Source organism: Schistocerca nitens, chromosome 8 (assembly GCF_023898315.1).
Source record: "Schistocerca nitens isolate TAMUIC-IGC-003100 chromosome 8, iqSchNite1.1, whole genome shotgun sequence".
NCBI classification, from domain to species: domain Eukaryota; kingdom Metazoa; phylum Arthropoda; class Insecta; order Orthoptera; family Acrididae; genus Schistocerca; species Schistocerca nitens.
In genome coordinates, this window is record NC_064621.1 from 351,721,461 (window position 1) to 351,741,629 (window position 20,169).

Consider the following 20,169-nt stretch of genomic DNA (forward strand, 5'->3'; position numbering starts at 1 on the left):
TATGTGTATCGTTGAGACACGCAAGCCTTCCCACCAACGGCAAGGTCCATGGTTCATTGGGGGGGGGGGGGGGGACGGGGGGGGGGGTGTAAGGTATAGGGTAAAAATCAATGAGGGAGACCAAGGGATGAATACAATAAGCAGATTTAGAAGGATATAGGTTGCAGTAGTTACTCGGAGATGAAGCAGCTTGCACAGGATAGAGTAGCATGGAGATATACATCAAACCAGTCTGGACTGTGGACCACAACAACATTAGAACAAACATTTTATTGCTGGTCAACTGTAGTGTTGGTTTATACAACTCTTCCCTGCCATATACACTTCTTTCAAGAGGTCTTCTTTTTTCTGAGGTTATTTCTGAAATCAGTGAAGGTATTTTAAATATGTGTTGCAACTCCAAGGAAATGCAATTTTTGTCACCAAATGTGTTTCTTTTATTGAAATACAATAATAACAGTGGTCTTAATGAAACACATGTACTATTTGGCTTGCTTTCTCCATCTAAAAACAGTTAATTACAGAAGATGTTGATGTTGGTAGTCATGATTTTTGCTCACACATTGGAGGAATACAGGAATCCTTACTTTTTTTGTCAACTGATGTCTTTAATTACCCTTGAGATTTCAGAATTTGTCAGGGCAAAATGCTAAAACTTAGCTGGAAATATTACGGAATTTCGCTTGGGGATACTTGTGGCAACCCTGGGATAGTTTGCTCTAAAGGAGCATGATATTTATATGCAGACCAGGAATCAAGATAAAGCAAGTTATTTTGACCAGCTGTTGGCCAAAAGCAGTGCCCATACCATAATTGTAGTTCTGTTATGCTTATTTTCCCACTTTTGCTCACTGTGACGTAAATGTTCCATACTGCCCTTGAAAAATCGTGCACGTGTGAAAGATCATAGGGGGCACAGCATCTCCAACTCCTCACAGTGCAATAAAAAACTTTCCAGCTATTTGCCACCTAGAGTAACAGTTGACATAATTGTATACGATTGTGCTAAGGCATTGATGTTAGTTGATCTTGATACAACTCTCGTAGTACCTCTAATTGCCAGGGTTCCTTTTATATGCATTTCCCCTTCAGATCCTGATTGGTTCGAGTGGAAAACAAATTCCTTATTGAACGATGCAATTAGTTTGCTTATCAATTTTACAGATTTTCGGACCGATATTGTAGTTTGCTGTGCGTCGTCAAGTTGACTCTTTTTTGAAATTTCCTTATCTTATGACTTCCAATTCTGTAGCAGTGTTTGAAGTTATGCAACCATCCACTGCTTCTGTGGAAATCCCTATAATCTATGTTTCATGCTGTTTGATGTGCATAACTTAGTAGGTCACCGTCATGCACATCCTGTCAATTTTATTGAGCATCCTTGAAACAGGAAAACACCAATTTTTGTAGCAAGTGTGCCTTTTTCTCCCTTGAATATTCACAGTTTTTGTTATGCTCTACACTGTCATATTGCTGTGGAATTATTCGAAATCTGTTCATAATTGTTTTTTTAATGGGCTTCAAATGATCTTCCGTGTACTTAATTATGTTTAGTACCCGCTCCTTGGACAATGATTGTCTTTTACTCCATTTCACTGGAGACAGGATTTGTGGCTCTCTGTCGACAAGGATGATGGACTACATGGGTTGACACCTGCTTCAGTATCACTTTCACTTGTTAAGCACATATAGTCATCATTGTACTCCTCATATATGAGAGGCTGTCGAAAAGCTTCTAGCCCGAGATAGTTAGCGTAATGTCTCATACAAACACCACCACCTACTTTTATGGTGACCTTTTTGTGGGTATGCAAGTCAAATTTCATGGCTCCAGCTTCATTAGTGTCACTGCTAGGATGCGTTGAATTGAATTGAATTGAATTTTATTTCATCCTGTAAGATTACATTGTGTACAGTGAATATACGTGTAATATAGGACATGTCAAAGTATTAAAATTCTTTATCACTTATTTTTCTACACCTTTAGCTTACATTTTTACATCACTGATAATGAGTAACAATATATACAAATTTAATGGCCCAGTTCTAAGCAAAGAAGGGAAAGCAGAAAGGTGGAAGGAGTATATAGAGGGTCTATACAAGGGCGATGTACTTGAGGACAATATAATGGAAATGGAAGAGGATGTAGATGAAGATGAAATCGGAGATACGATACTGCGTGAAGAGTTTGACAGAGCACTGAAAGACCTGAGTCGAAACAAGGCCCCCGGAATAGACAACATTCCATTGGAACTACTGAGGGCCTTGGAAGAGCCAGTCCTGACAAAATTCTACCATCTGGTGAGCAAGATGTATGAAACAGGCGTAATACCCTCAGACTTCAAGAAGAATATAATAATTCCAATCCCAAAGAAAGCAGGTGTTGACAGATGTGAAAATTACCGAACAGTCAGTTTAATAAGCCACAGCTGCAAAATACTAACACGAATTCTTTACAGACGAATGGAAAAACTAGTAGAAGCCGACCTCGGGGAAGATCAGTTTGGATTCCATAGAAATACTGGAACACGTGAGGCAATACTGACCTTACGACTTATCTTAGAAGAAAGATTAAGGAAAGGCAAACCTACATTTCTAGCATTTGTAGACTAAGAGAAAGCTTTTGACAATGTTGACTGGAATACTCTCTTTCAGATTCTGAAGGTGGCAGGGTTAAAATACAGGGAGCGAAAGGCTATTTACAATTTGTACAGAAACCAGATGGCAATTATGAGTGTCGAGGAACATGAAAGGGAAGCAGTTGTTGGGAAGGGAGTAAGACAGGGTTGTAGCCTCTCCCCGATGTTATTCAATCTGTATATTGAGCAAGCAGTAAAGAAAACAAAAGAAAAATTTGGAGTAGGTATTTATATCCATGGAGAAGAAATAAAAACTTTGAGGTTCGCCGATGACATTGTAATTCTGTCAGAGACAGCAAAGGACTTGGAAGAGCAATTGAACGGAATGGATAGCGTCTTGAAAGGAGGATATAAGATGAACATCAACAAAAGCAAAATGAGGATAATGGAATGTAGTCGAATTAAGTCGGGTGATGCTGAGGGAATTAGATTAGGAAATGATACACTTAAAGTAGTAAAGGAGTTTTGCTATTTGGGGAGCAAAATAACTGATGATGGTCGAAGTAGATAGGATATAAAATGTAGACTGGCAATGGCAAGGAAAGTGTTTCTGAAGAAGAGAAATTTGTTAACATCGAGTATAGATTTAAGTGTCAGGAAGTCTTTTCTGAAAGTATTTGTATGGAGTGTAGCCATGTATGGAAGTGAAACATGGATGATAAATAGTTTGGACAAGAAGAGAATAGAAGCTTTCGAAATGTGGTGCTACAGAAGAATGCTGAAGATAAGATGGGTAGATCACATAACTAATGAGGAAGTATTGAATAGGATTGGGGAGAAGAGAAGTTTGTGGCACAACTTGACCAGAAGAAGGGATCGGTTGGTAGGACATGTTCTGAGGCATCAAGGGATTACCAATTTAGTATTGGAGGGCAGTGTGGAGGGTAAAAATCGTAGAGGGAGACCAAGAGATGAATACATTAAGCAGCTTCAGAAGGATGTAGGTTGCAGTAGGTACTGGGAGATGAAGAAGCTTGCACAGGATAGAGTAGCATGGAGAGCTGCATCAAACCAGTCTCAGGACTGAAGACCACAACAACAACAATGGCATAAGTATTCTGCAACACTGTAAAACTTTTTTTCAGTGAGATAGTCTTTAAGTTTCTTTGCAAAGTCATTGTGAAGTACACTATCTTGCAGGGTTTTGGGCAGGGTTTTGGGGTATGCTCCGTACTTCATTCTTCTTTCGTGTATTGTGGGTGTGTACACTAGCATTTGTAATCCAGTCCTCACTACCTTTTGTGATGTACATTATTGTTTTGTATATATACAACGATGAAAAAGTTAAGATACCTAAATTCTTGAAACAGTTTCTGCATGTTTCAGAGGTCTTTCTTCTTAAAATGGTCCTAATTGCTTTTTTTTGTAATGTGAACACTCGTTTTGTCTCTTGTTTGTTTGAGTTTCCCCACACAGTCACTCCATACTGTAAGTATGGTTTGAAAAGTCCATGATACACTGTACACAGAAGGTTCTTGTCTGAATACTGTGATAGCTGCATCACTAAGAATATGACAGAGCTCAGTTTCTTACAGACATTATTAATATGTTTTATCCATTTCAGTTCATTATACACAAGAATACCTAAGAATCTAGCAGATTCTACTTCTTCCAGCCTTGTTCCATCAACCTCTAAATCCATGTCTACAGCCTTTTCCTTGTTTTTAAACGCTGCATACATAGTCTTTTTTAGATTTATAACCAGTTCATTTTCCAACAGCCATTGAGCTGTGACATTTGCAGATATGTATGCTCTTCTCTCAAGCTGTTCCATATTTTGGTCACTATTTAGTATTGTCATGTCATCAGCATACAATATTTTCTTTTCTTCCTCCTCAACACCTATATCATTAACAAATACATTAAATAACAATGGCCCCAGTACCGAACCCTGCGGCACTCCATATTTGATGGATTTGGTTTCTGATTGGTACGAGTTTCCTAATGATACATACTGCTTGCGGTTGCACAAGTATGATTTTATCCATTCACCTGGTTGCCCCCGAATGCCATAGTTGCTTAATTTTTGTATCAGCATTTCATGGTCAATGGTGTCAAATGCCCTTGAAAGATCCAGAAACATTGCAGAGACAACCTCTTTCTCATCTAAGGACTGTAAAATGTATTCTGTTAGACTGACAATTGCTGATTCTGTAGATTTACCCTTTCTGAAACCATGTTGTGAGGTCATGAGAATGTTATGTTTGTCCAAATAGTTAACTAATCTGGTATACATAAGCATTTCTAGGATTTTTGAGAAACCTGATATCAGTGAAACTGGTCTGTAGTTGTTGGGATCATCCTTACACCCTTTCTTGTACACTGGCACTACCTTCGTTATCTTCAGTTTTTCTGGGTAATTGCATCTCTGAAAGAACAGTTTGCTATGTTCAGCAGTGGTGTTATTATCTCCTCACATACCAGCTTTATTACATGATTTGATATTTCATCATCACCAGCTGATTTCTTGGACTTCAGTTTCTGTATAGTTTTCCGCAATTCATCTTCCGTGACTGGTCTTAAGAACATAGTACTGCATGATCTTTTTGGTACCTTAATACCCTTCTGTTTTTGACTATTTCTTTCCAATTTTAGGTTTTCTACTACACTGATATAGTTATTATTCAGTATGTTTGCTATTTCCATACCATCTGTGACCACTGTGTTGTCTACTTTAATTGACCTAATACCTTCTTCTTTGTTTGACCCATCTTTTTCCTTTCTTTCAGCATTGATTGCATTCCAAGCTGCCTTTGCCTTGTTTTTTTGAGTTCGCTATAGTGGTGTCAATTGCTTTTGCTTTCGCTTCTCTTATTGTTTTTCTATACTTCTTTTTTAACATTTTATAGTTTTCAGCTTCGCCCATCCGTCTCACGTCCTGAAGCTTCCTTCGCTGTTCTAGTATTTCACTCGTAATCCACTGTGTTTGATCTTGATGCCTTTCTTGTCTCTTTACTTTGGGAAATGCTACATTAAAATGGTACTTAATTGTTGAAATAAATTCATCATATTTTTCATTTACACTCTGGGCCTGTAGGGTTTCATTCCAGGTTTCCTTACTTAACATTGTTCTAAAGATGTTGATATTTTGTTCACTGATGATCCTAATTTCTTTGGTTGTTTGTTTTGGTTCTGATACTGTGTCATTACTTCTGCAAAAGCTGATTAGTTGTCCATGATGATCAGATATTTCTGTCTGAACTACATGTGACACATAGTTACACATATTAGTAATTATGTTGTCAATAATTGTCTCACTTTGTGAAGTCACTCTTGTTGGTGCAGTTATTGTCACTTTCATGTTATGCTGTATTAACAATTCTTCAAAATCCTGTCTTATTTTTGTGTCTTTTCCCATGTCAATGTTGAAGTCTCCACATATAATAAGATTTCTCTTCATATTCATTCTCAATAAGCTAGCAACTTTTTTTAGAAAGATGCTAATATTGCCACATGGTGACCTGTACACACAAAATACTCTAAAATCCTCTGCCACTATACCAGTAACTTCAAAGTCTTTTTCTCTAGCTATGGGAAATGTAGCAGCTTCACTGTTTACATTCTTTGATAGAGTACCTGTTTTAATATATATACAAACGCCACCACCCTTATATTTAGATCTGCAGAAGTAACTAACTAGTTTGTAGTCCTTTATTGCCACATTATGTATTTTACTTTCAGTTAGTCCATGTTCACTTATGCATAATATGTCTGGTCTTACTTCACTCAGGAGTACTCCTGCTTCTAATTTTTTGTTACCAAAGTATTGAATATTTTGATGAAGTACTTTTATGTAATTTTTCTTTTGTTGGTTTACATGTTGTGAGCTGTATTCTGGGGCAAATTCTTTAGTAATCGTCTTTTTTGTATGGTGCTTATATTTTTCTTTTCCAGCTGGAGTGTATGGTTTTTCATCCCCTTCAGGCCATATTAGTTTCCCTTGCATCTAATGATTTTGCAGACATCTGCAAACATTCTGCTGAACGTTACAGACCCCAGTCTATTTAAATGCAAGCCATCCTTCGCTAGTGAGTTTTCACACAGGAATTTGTTTGGGTCTATAAAAATTGCCCCAAGACGATCACATTGTTCTTTAAGAGCACAGTTTATTTTGGCGATATATTTTTCACTCACCGACCTTCTGTTTATGATTCCGCTAAGTATCAGACGAGATCCTGCATACATATTTCTTGCAGAACGAATCATGTTTCTTGTTTCGCTTGCCATTTCTTCCTCACTGCTGCTCCTTAACGAATTCGTCCCAACATGTATAAACACCACATTATAGTTATGTCTGGTTTCAGAATCTGGTTCTGTAGTATCTTGTCTTGCATTTACCATATTTTTAAAATGTTTACCGAGTTGATGCGTTCTAATACCAGGTCGTACGTCGATCTTGCAATTGGGGACAGCGATATTCTTCAGCAGCGAATCGCCAATTATTAAAAAGTCATTTTCCTTTTGTTGCGTATCTGTTGCCTTGTTTTTCCTTTTGCTGTATGTCACCGCCTTCCATTTATATTTATCTTCTGGTTTTTGGCTTACTGAGTTTACCGAGACATCAACGGGAACACTTGAAATGTTGTTTTTAAAGTACGATCGGTCATTCGTATTTTCGCGATCTTCTTGCTTTTCCGTTTGATGGCTTTTACACACACAGGACTTCTTTTCTTGTATTAATGTATCGTTTTCTTTCTTGATGGTTGAAAGTTCGGTTTTTAATGCCTCAATGTCACTTCGTAGTAACTTTATAATTTCGTTTTTTGTATCAACTGCACTTACAAGATCGGCTGTTTCGTCACGTAAACAACCGTGACATGTCCATGGAAAATCATCGCTGACGAACTTTAGATTTACTTTCGCGCACTTTTCGTGTAACCAGAAGTTGCATTTGATACACAGAATACTCTTCATCACACGCTTTTTACATTCTCTACACGAAGAACTGTTCATTTTTTGCCTTTTTAATGAGAGAGAAGTGTCACTACACTTTCCTATTGGCGCCATGTGGTTGTATACCATAGCATAAGCAAAATGGCGAATATCAAGAGAACCAAGAACTGTGTTGTGATTGAATATCTTCATTTGAAGGGAATGATGCCTGAGTAATTTGCGGGATACACTTGAGGACAGTGCTCTGTCTTATGCAACAGTGAAAAACTGGCTGTCTGACTTCAAACATGGAGAAACGAGCATGGAAGATGCGCCAAGGAGCGGAAGGCCTGTCACTGTTGCCACTGATGAAACAGTGACTGCAATTCACGATATGATTTTGCAGGATCATTGAACAATATTGCAGCACATTGAAACCACATTTGGAATCTCCCATGGGTGTGCTCATGATATTGTTGTGGATATTTTTGGAATGTGGTAAGTTTCATCTCTGTGGTTCCTGAGAGACTTGAATGCAGATCAGACATGTGAACCTGTGCAGTGTTGTGAATAAGTCGTCTGCTAATTTAAAAGGGATGAAGATGACTTTCTCGCAAGGTATGTGACAATGGACAAAACGTGGGTTCACCACTTTGATCCTGAGACAGAAAAACAGTCACAACAATGGAAACATCCTTCATCCTGTACCCCAAAAAAATTCTGGATGCAAAAATCAGGCGGTAAAGTGATGGCATTGCTCATCTGGGATGCAGAAGGAGTAATTATTATGGATTACTTGCAAAAGGGTGTAAGTATCAATGCATCACATTATTCCACCCTCCTGCACCATTTGAAAGGAGAGAAAAAGAAAAAAAAGGTGCGGAAAATTGGGGCACGGAATTCTTTTGCATCAACAACACACCGGCACACAAAGACCTCGCAACTCTTGAAAACCTGTGTGACTGCAGTTTTGAATTGTTATGTCATCCACCATGTTCTCCAGATTTGGCTCCATCAGACTTTTCTTTTCCCAAACCTAAAAAAGACCTCACAGGAGGACCATTTTCCAGTGATGATGCAGTGATTGATGCTGTGAACGCTTGGTTGGACTCAAAATCAACTTTTATATGAATGGTTTGCAAAATTTATCTTAGTGTGTCTGCAAGTATATTAGTGTACATGGGTGTTTCATTGAAAAATAAATTGGAATTATGAAATTTCGGTCATTCTTGATTGGGTAATGTATCACGAAGCAAATACCGTCCGCAATGGCGGAATGTTGCATGATTTCACGTACTTATATGTTTGTGACTATTACAGCGCCATCTATCACAAAGCGAAAAAAGTGGTCAAACAAAAACATTCATATTATTTTACGTACTACACGAATATGTAATAAAAATGGGGTTTCCTATTTAAAAAGACGCAGTTGATATCCGTTTGACCTATGGCAGTGCCATCTAGTGAGCCAACCATAATGCCATCTGGTTTCCCCCTTCAAGCTAGACAAGTTTAGTTCTTTGTAGTTTTTTCGTTTGATGCTTATTCCGTGAGATATTTGGCCTGCTCACTATCAACGGATGACCCTGTATATGAGATCACACTTTCCACTGGCTCATCTTGCAGAAAAGCTAATCTTTCATCTACCACTTCTTTGTCACTCTTCAAAATTTCTTAGTTTCCTTTTTGATGGAATGTCAACTTAGGCAACTGTTGTTGTAGGTATAATGCAAAATTTGCTTTGTTTATCTTTGCCTTTGCTCTGCTTTGTATCAATATTAGTATCTCTGTAGCACTGTTGTGAGTTACTTATCAACTGTGTTCTGTAGCGTCATGCTTTGCTCACCATTGGATATCTCCAGTCCCACCCCGTTACCATTAGCAGCCAGTATTGTGGTTGCATGGTAGACAATATGTGGGGCATCGAATGTTGTAAACGTCATTGGCCTTTTGTGACGTCCCATTCAAGAAGTTCCTTGTTAATTTTGTTTGTTTCACCAATAGAAGACATCAAATGAATATTGATGAGGTTAAACCCAAATAGCAAATTGTCAAATGTACAATAAAAATAATTCACAATGACATATTACTTGCTAAAAGAAAACGAAGATGTGTAACAAATAAGCAACAAAATGATAAGAAAATTGTTGATAAATTTCCTGCTGCAGTTTCTCTGTCTATGTTCTTGTACTGCCACTTGTTATTTCAAAAATTATTGTGTTAGTAGTAGAATAAATCCTCAGTTCGTGTTATCATGTTACATGTAGGTGCTCATTGTGGGACATCATCAGCTGAAGAAATCGTAAAATCCACTTGATGAAGCAAATCATTTTTCATACCGTACCTCCAGTTATAAATACAGCATATTTATTCCCATCAAACCTAATTTTTTGTGTTGTTTGTAGTAAGAGTACAGTTAAATATTCCATTTGGGAAATGATATAAACAGTGCAACAGAAGAGAAAGAGTGTTAATGAAATTTATTGTATTTCAGATAGAAGAAATGCTAAAGGAAGTTAAAGTGAAAGCAAAATACGTGAAATTATTAAGTAATTGGTTTGAGAATTTGAAATGTAGTTTGGAACAGATTGAAGAATCAGAAAAGTATGATGTAAGTAAGATCATAATTTTGTTTTATTTCATGCTTTTGTCTTCTTTTGTATTTTGTAATGGTCGTATGTGTACCAAAACATCACATTTTTCTTGATACATTTATAGAATTATTCATGACTGTGCATGCATGCTTAAATAACAATAATTTTTCATAGTATTTTCAAGATAAAATTGTTAATTAAAGTTTTTGATATTTATTTCCTGAGTTTGTTATTGGAGTTTGGAAAAGTACCAGAGATGAAGTGAGGTGTGGTGCTTGCTTAAACTGTAGTGTGCTGTGAGCTACTAGGGTCCCTCGCCAATTCGTGAACAAATCAGAAAACTCAACCAGTACATATTGACTGTGTACAGATTTGGTGAATCTGGACTTACTGAGCAGGAGGCTTGTTAGCACTGGAAGCCCTTAACTCCTCTAAACTCTGGATTTATGCCATAATATTCTTCTGGGTTGTATAGTTGTGTACCATTGTATCAGCTACTACATCATTTTATAACATAATGTGGCCTACAACTCACAAGAATTTTATTTTATGTAAGCTGCTAATGGGTGAAGAAGCCTGTTAACTTAACTCTGAACATGATGTAGTTACCTTTGTTTAACATGCCGGTTAGCCAGATAGATTGATTTTTATCCCAAAGCAGTCATTAGTGGAAAGTGGGAGACCTCACATGAAATATTTCCATGCTGCTGTGAATAGTTTCAGAACACGTGTGAAGGGTTTGGAAGTGTTAGCACTGGAAACATACTGATTCTACACACATCAAAAAAAGTTTTACATCACCCCGGTTCCCAGAACTGAAGATAGACGTTAACAGTGGATATATTATCACAGACACAGTCCCTTTGACTGTGCAGAGCTGTCACTAAACCCTCCCAAAGATGTAAACAACCATGCATGAGCATTGCCTATTAGACGGAGGGGATCCAACAGCCGATCAGTTCCAGTCATTCCACCAGGAAGGAGGTACACGGCTCATGTTGTCTGTAGTTCATCCATGCCTAGACAGTCAATACCGCAGTTTGATGATGTCTGCATTGTCACTTTGTGCCAGGAAGGGCTCTCAACAAGGGAAGTGTCCAGGTGTCTCGGAGTGAACCAAAGCAATGTTGTTTGGATATGGAGGAGATACAGAGAGAGAGGACCTGTCGGTGACATGCCTCACTCAGGCTGCCCAAGGGCTACTATTGCAGTAGATGATGGCTACCTACTGATTATGGTTTGGAGAAATCCTGATAGAAATGCCACCACATTGAATAATGCTTTTCGTGCAGCCAGAGGTCGTCGTTTTATGACTCAAACTGTGTGCAATAGACTGCATGATGCACAACTTCACTCCCAACGTCCATAGCGAGGTCCACCTTCGCAACCACTACACCATGCAGCGTGGTACAGATGGGTCCAACAACATGCCAAATGGACTGCTCGGTATTGGCATCATGTTCTCTTCACTGATGAGTGTCACATATGCCTTCAACCAGACAATCGTCGGAGATGTGTTTGGAGGCAACCTGGTCAGGCTGAATGCCTTAGACACACTGTCCAGTGAGTGCAGCAAGGTGGAGGTTCCCTGATGTTTTGGGGTCGCATTATGTGGGGCCGACATACCCTGCTGGTGATCATGAAAGGTGCAGTAATGGCTGTACGATATGTGACGCCATCCTCCAACCTATAGTGCAACCATATCGACAGCATATTGGTGACACATTCAACTTCATGGATGACAATTCGCACCCTCATTGTGCACGTCTTGTGAATTACTTCCTTCAGGATAACGACATCGCTCGACTAGAGTGGCCAATATGTTCTCCAGACATGAACCCTATCAAACCTGCTTAGGATAGATTGAAAAAGGCTGTTTATGGACGACATGACCCACCAACCACTCTGAGGAATCTACGCGGAATTGCCGTTGAGGAGTGGGACAATCTGGACCAACAGTGCCTTGATGAACTTGTGGATAGTATGCCTTGACGAATACAGGCATGCATCAATACAAGAGGACATGCTACCCTACTGAGTATTAGAGGTACTGGTTTGTACAGCTATCTGGACCACCACCTCTGAAGGTCTCTCTGTATGGTGGTACAACATGCAATGTGTGGCTTTCATGAGCAATGAAAAGGGTGGAAATGGTGTTTATGTTGATCTCTATTCCAATTTTCTGTTCAGGTTCCGGAACTCTCGGAACCGAGGTGACGCAAAACTTTTTTTGATGTGTGTATATCAGCTGACATCCCTGTGCTTGGACATTGGCCCACTCCTATGGCATGAACTTAGTGAAGATGGGCTAAAGCTTGAGTGGTCATCAAAGTCCACACAAAACTTACTGAAGCAGTCACTGTAAAACATTAATTTGTATCCAATGAAATTGTGAGTAGAAACAGTCTCTCTGACCTAATTTCACAATTCCACTAACAGTTTTGACTTGTAATCTATTTTAATGCTCAAAATGTGGGGATGCTGGGAGATAAAGATCTCTCTCTCTGTCTCTCTCTCATTTTTAATTTCTACGGAATAAAACAAGTCCAAGCTATAAACGCGCTTTGTTGCTGATTCCTCAACACTATTTTGAAGAGCTTTAAAGTAGCATCTCTGGTCGTTGTAAGAGAATTTTTCTTTCGTGTTGTCATTTGATTTGTGTTTTAGCATAATTTTTATAAAATAGGTGGATGTGTTGGACAGTTCTAGAGAGAAATTCTGTCAGAACTGGATCGAGTGGATCATATTTTAATCAGGAATTTTACCCATTTGACCACAATTTTGCTTATTTTTTCTACGTTTAAGGAAAATGTTTCCTGGTTTGGTGTGACCCGCCACAAATTCATCTTCCGTGTCAACCTCTTCATCTCAGAGTAGCACTTGTGGCCTACATCCTCAATTATATGTTGGATATATTCCAATCTCTACCTTCCTTTACAATTTTACCCTCTGTGGCTACCTTTAGTACCATGTAAATTATTCCCTGATGTCTTAACAGATTTCCTACCGTACTGTCCCTTCTTCTTGTCAGTCTTTTCCACATATTCTTTCCCTTGCTGATTCTCCAAAGAACCTCCTCATTCCTGACCTTATCAGTATATCTAATTTGCAACATTCTTCTGTAGCGGCATGTCTCAAATTCTTTGTTTCTTTTTTTTCCGCTTTTCCCACAGTCTGTGTTCACTAATTGTTCACTAACAGACAATGCTATACCCCAAACATAAATTCTCAAAAATTTCTTCCTCAAATTAAGGCCTGTGTTTGGTATTAGTAGACTTATTGTGGCCAGAAATTCCCATTTTGCTACTGTTAGTCAGGTTTTTATAATCTCGTTGCTGTGTCTGTCATGGGTTATTTTGTTGCCAGGTAGCAGAATTCCTTAACTCCATCTACTTCTTGATCACCAATCCTGGTGTTAAGTTTCTCGTTGTTCTCATTTTTGCTACTTCTTGTTACTTTCATCTTTCTTCGATTAACTCTCAGCCCATATCCTGTACACATTAGACTTCATTCCATTCAGAAAATCCTGTACTTATTGTTCACTTTCAGTGAGGATAGCAATATCATCAGCGAATCTTATCATTGATATCCTTTCACCTTGAATTTTCATTACACTCTTGAACCTTTCTTTTATTTCTGTTATTGCTTCTTCATTGTATAGATTGAACAGTAGGGGCAGAAGACTACATCTCTGTCTTGCATCCTTCTTAATCTGAGCATTGCATTCTTGGTTTTCCACTCTTATTGTTCCCTCTTGGCTCTTGTACGTATTGCACGTTACCCGTCTTTCCCTACATCATATCACTATTTTTCTCAATAGAATAAAAAGCATAATTGCTACACACCAAATAGCAGAGCTGCTGAGTCACAGATAGATACAACAAAAAGACTCAAACAAAGCTTTCGGGCTAACAGGCCCTCATCAGAATTTCTTGATGCAATAATTTACCAACAGCCGTATGTATTGTAGAAATGTAATCAATTAATCTGAACCAGGTGAGGGGCTCTGGATGTTTAGGAAGGATTCCTCTCCCCCACCCTCCATCTAATCTCCCAACTGCACCAGCTGCCCTACCCTCTCTCCACACTACACGCTCCCTAGCAACATTTCACTGTCCCCCACCCCTACCCTGCCATACCTCCCCCTCCTAACCCAACCCCCTCCTTACGCCCACCCAGTTGCCTCTCCCATCATGCACTACTGATGCTGCTCGTAATGTGGCTTCAGCTGCCAGAGACTGTGGTCATGCGTGTGAGAGTTGCATTTACATGGGTGTGTGTGCATGTCTGGCGTCCATTTTTGATAAAGGCCTTGTTGATCGAAAGCTTATTTTGTGACGGTCTTTTTTGTTGTGCCTATCTGCGACTCAGCGTCTCTGCTATATGGTGAGTAGTAACTATCCTTTTCATAATATTGTTACATTGCATCCTCGATTTTCCTTTGTTTGATTACTATTTGTTTTACTTGCAGCTGTTTAAACTGTGCTATTAGGTCTCAACCTAACCACATTCTTGGTCACGTGTCCTGTGCTGTAATTGGCTGACAGAAGCAAGTCAAGCAGATGCCATGTTGATTTCAGTGTCTGTGTATTTGGTGGTTTTCATATTTGTTTGTGTCCGCTACAAAAATATGCAGTTTCAGTGATACATTGCATTAAATTTCTGTCCAAAAGTGTCATTTCTTTGTCCAGTGTGTTGTGCTCAGGTATCAGGAAATGTGACGTTGGTCTCTAAAACTCTTAATAAATATGACCATACTCAACATTATGATATATGGCTGTTCACTAAGTTTATATGTGTAGTAGACTGAATCATCATCCTGTTGGGCTCATGTGAATGTGTGTGGAAGTTTTGTGATAAATCTGTTAAAAAAATATACTCTATACTTTGGAGCCTTTCTGGCTGGACTTCGAATGAAGACAAAATACACATGGTTTTGTCAAACATAGAAAGTATTAATGAACGGTTTCAATATGAATGTTTTCAGCGTACTGGGTCATTAAACCCTAATCTTCTACATCTATGTCAATGCCCTACAGTTGATGTACATTGATATGTTGAAGCAATACCTCCACTTCATCAGTTGCCACAAGCTAGCCACCGTTGGTTGTTGCATCTGGAGGGATGAGCAGTTCCTCTCCAAATATATCTAGGGTCTCACTGAGGCCTTCCCAGACTGAAATTACCCTCCCAACCTTATGTTGAAACAGCTCTCCCTTGCCTTGTCTCTCCAACCACCTACCTCCTCCTACTTACCTGCCATCTGGCCAGAAAGCAGCACACCTCTCATGACTCAGTATGGAGTGAATCACTTTCTCTTCTCGTATCCTGAAATTAAGACTATCCTAACCACTATCCTCTCCACCCCTCCCATAATGTACTGTGCCACCCACTATTGCAATATCCTTGTCGGTCCCTACTCCACCCCTGCCCCATACCTCTTGCCACATGGGACGTATCCCTGTGATAGACCTGGATGCAAGGCCTTTCCCATACATTCTCCCATGACCACCTACTCCAGCCCAGTCAAAGGCTTCTTCTATCCCATCAAAGGCAGGGCTACAAACTGAACTGCAACTATTGTGGTGCTTTTTACATGGGCATGATAGCTGTCTGTCTGCATGAATGGCCACTGCCAAACTGTGGCCAAGAGAGAGCCAGATAATCCATTTGCTGAGCATACTGCCTGACACAGTGTGCTTCACTTCTGTGATTGCTTCACAGCCTGTGCCATCTGGATCCTTCGCACCAACACCAGCTTTTCTGAATTGCGCAGGTGGAAACTCTCCCTGCGATATATCCTATGTTCACGTAACCCCTCTGGCTTCAACCTTTGCTAGTCCCTATCCTCCATCTGTCTGTCCCCTTTCCTACTCCCAGTCCAGCTCTACACAACCTTCTATTCTGACCACAAACTCACTAGTCTTTTTCTTTATCTCTATTTGTCTCCTTTACTATTCCCCCTTTCCCATTCCCCTTCCCTATGCCTCCCTACTGAGAGTCTGCATGCCCCAACAAGCAGCACTTCACCTTCCCCCACTCCTACTATCTATCCTGTCCCCTCCACTCCCCATGCCTCCTGCTTACCCCACCAACCATTCCAGGTTGCTGCTGCCACCAGGAGCAGACATAGCCTGCTGTCCAGCAGCAGCAGCTGGAGACAGTGATTTTGGGAAAAGGCATTTTGGATGAAAGCTAAAATGTATACCACTGTGTTCTTTGTGCATGTCTGTGACTATCTCCTGTATATATTGTGAGCAGCAATCTATCATTTTCATTATAATCTAAATAACACAACATGTATTTATAAGATACACATTGATGAGAAGTAAGTCACTGAGTCATGTAAACTGCAGAGAAGTCATTGTTCCTTTGAAACAGATTTTGCAAACAGTGAAATGAACAGCATGGAAGCAATTCTTCTTGATGTGGCACAAAAAATTTCTGGGCACAATGTAGTTGGTGCAGATAACTTCTTGTGGTGTAGAGATCACTCTTCTTCCAAATTTTTGTTTTAAAAATTAACACGAGGTGAGATGTCTCATAATTAAGGAAAGAAGTTCTCACTCTTAAGTCTCATGGAGCATCATGAAACAAGCAACTGCTGATGCCTTTGGTGGCTGGGGCACAAACTATTTGACAGCTATGATGTACAGTGGATGACTGTCTCATTTGCTGCATCAGCCACTCTAGGGAGAAGTGGAGGATCATTCAGATATCTTGTTGGTAAATGAACTCGACGTCTGGAGTGCATTCTTCTTCAGTCAGGGTATGAGTCTGTTTTGGATAGTTATACTTTTGTTTGAGGCTGTGGCCGGTTTTGAGACACAAGTGTAAACAGCATTTCTGGAAATAAGTATCCTGGTTTTATCCTGTTAATTGAGACAGTAGTATTGTTACCTTTTAGTACCATGTCCAGTGTTCATTCTCTTCTTTTGATCACCCAAAGTGGGCCTTCCTTAGTTTGTAGAGATGGTTTGACACTGTCTGTATGCAAAATATCATGCATGCATTTTTACAGGTTACAATGCACGAAGGTAGGTGCTGTTTGTGTTTGGAGGCTTGGTGTGGGCAAATGGATGCAGAGTGGTTCCTCATGCAACATGATATCTTATGAATCTTAGTCCATTAGCTGTGAAGAGCTCATATTGATGAGTTTGCTTGGCAGCTGAACTGTTTTGCCACATGTGAGCTCCACTGACAATGAGTCTATGTCTGATCTGTAGATAGTGCGAAGGCCAAGTAAGGCCGTAGATAATACAGTTGTCTAGCTGGTAGTGTTGCTCATTAATGGAACCTGTAGAGATCAGTGCCATCATTCGCTCATACCATTGCTCACCAGGTGGTAACTGGTTGTCTGGTAATGTAGTGTGCCACAGAATTTGCTGAGTTGGTTAAATAACTCTGACTGGAATTGCTGGTCACAGTCCATAGTAATCCATGGCAGACAGCCAAAGTGAGAAACCCAATTTGAAGTGAAGGCAAAGGGTAGTGTCTTCACAATATTCTGTCGACTGCTATAGCTTTCGGCCAGTGGGTAAAATGATCAGTGGCAGTAAATAGAGGACACTGAGTATTAGGAGGAAGTGAACCTAGAACAGCAATGTGCACATGCTCAAAGCGCATGGACGTGTCTGGAAATTCTCCAGGGGCACATTCACATGATGGGCTATTTTACTGTGCTGACAATGAAAGCACGTGCGAACTTACTCTTGACGGTTCTGCAAATCAGAACAGATAAAATTTTTGACACCAAGCGAGCTGATTCTCTAACACCAGAGTGGCATAGGTTGCGGAGGCTGTCGAAAACAGTCTGTGGAAAGTGGGTCGCATAAACGGGTGAGATCTTCCACTGGAAATGTCGCACTATAGATTGATGTCAGAATCAGGAATGTTAACAAGTCATAATTGAAGGCTGGATGATACATTGAGTGGTAGCTTTTGGAGTTCCTCATCAGATTCTTTTATATTTGCAAGCAGATCAAAATCAGAAAAAATTGTCACACTGTTACACATGACAGACAATTGGAAACCAATCTGTTGGTATAGAAAATGTGGTGGATATTAGTGCTAAATTGAGCAATAAATTCCAGGTGGTTGTACTGCTGTAGTGAACACTTTTTATTGTTCTGACTGAAGTCCTAGATAAGTGGCTTGTGATCAGTAAATATCATGAATTCTCTGGTCTCCAGCTATGGCCAGAAACACCTAATTGCTTCATATACTGGCAGAAGCTCAAGACTTAACTACTCCATTTCCTTTGAGAAGTGGAGAGCTTACACAAGAAGAAGGCCAGCAGGGTATGCCAGGAATGCAGCATATGCTAGGCTTTGCTGCATTAAAAGCAGAGCTTATCTCATCTGTCCAGTGAACGGATGAATTCTCAGCAGTCTTGAGTCCAGTAAGTCATGCAGTTAGTGGTTCTTGCAATTCAGCTGAGGGGGCAGATGTCACTGGTAAAAATTCAGCATCGCAAACAATCAGCAGAGCTTCTAGTTAGTTTAGTCTCCAGTCCTTATATCTTCATGTTGGCTTCCAGTTACTCTGGTAGTGGCAATGATCCTGCAAGCAAATAAGGCCTGGAAAGATAATCTGAGGCTTGACGAAAATGCACTTAGCAGTCTTCAACATCATCACACCATCCTATTCTAGGCATTTGAAAACCTCCATCAGGTGTTGTTGATGTTTTGCTGTGGGTGAACAGGTGAGGATATCATCCAAGTATGGAAAACATAATGACAGTTTCTGCAGCACAGTCAGTGAACCTCTGCTATTACTGAGCAATATTGCACAAACCAAATGTCAGATAAAGACTTTCGAATAAACTGAATGGAGTAATTATAGCAGTCTTTGGAATGTCTATATTTGCCACAGGAATTAGCGTTTGTTGAGACCAGTATGCAAACATAGTTGCATCATTGAGAACATAATTGTAGCCACTTAGTAAAGGTGCTGGAAATCTGTCTGGTGTTCTTGCATTCAGCACTCGGTATTCACCACAAGGGTGCCACACACCATGGATTTTGAGTACAGGACGAGAAGTGAAGACCAAGGACTACAAGAAGGGTGAATAACACCTTCCCTGACCATTGAGTTAAATTCTGACTTTTGCATTTGGGAGCTAAATGTCTGGGGTGACACGAAACTGGCAAACCATTGATATTTTTGATAAAATAGACAGTATTGTCACGTACCTCCTTCGACGTGGCAGGTGGTCAGGTTACGGCTGGAAACTCTCCAGCAATTTGGCATATCTGCTTTGTGCCACTTACACTAACCTGGTGCTATGAATCACTGCACTGCATTGAAATCAAGAAGCAGAAAGTCCGGTGCTGCTGTTGGTGAGCTGTGCATTTGCTTCGTCATGTTACAGAAGGTAATAAGTCAGGAAGTTGGCTCCAGTTGTAGGCTCTGTGACACCCACTGCAGTAAAATAACAGATGAAACGATGACAGAGCCCTAAGTCCACCTCAATATTTTCTGTACCATAAGTGGCTATTGATGAATTGTTAGTGGCAGAAAGGCAGAACAAAGTTGGTGGCCGACAATTATACAAGAAAGTCTATGGATAAATGCATAAATCCGAGCCTATGTCCAAAAGAAATTTCTGTTCAATTTTCCAATCACTACTGTAGAGATACTGAGAGACTGTATGGCAGTCGGCTAGTACTATGTTTGACTGCCACTGTCATTTGAGTTGGTGCAAGGTGATGTGCACTTGCACATCTGATTCCCAAATTTCCGGTGAAAGCAAAATCGTACAGGTGACTGCTCTGCATCACTAGATCTGATGAGTTCATTCTGGAATGTCTGTCTGATCTTCTGCAGTAATGACGTCTATCCCTATTGTGATCGCGTTGAGCCAGGATCTCGCTCACCTGACAGAGTGTCCACTTCCTCATAAGGCAGTCATAATCCACCTGCATTACCTCTGATAACAAGACACTGTCCCACGAAGTCACTACAGCACTGACTGATTGCAGCATTATTGCATCCTGAATTCTATGAGCCAGAGCAGATCTGCAACAGTGTCCTAGGGAATTTCTGTCTGAGATGCTACTGTG

The 20,169-nt window shown here is 39.9% G+C and overlaps 1 protein-coding gene across 1 annotated transcript in view; it reads left to right on the forward strand.

The window, feature by feature from the left end:
• LOC126199009 (nucleolar protein 6) overlaps positions 1-20,169 on the forward strand; it is a 160,191-nt gene that overhangs the window by 28,130 nt on the left and 111,892 nt on the right. Inside the window, exon 4 of the mRNA XM_049935689.1 lies at positions 10,006-10,122. Within this exon, the coding sequence (XP_049791646.1) occupies positions 10,006-10,122 (117 nt within the window). The remainder of the gene's footprint in view (positions 1-10,005; positions 10,123-20,169) is intronic.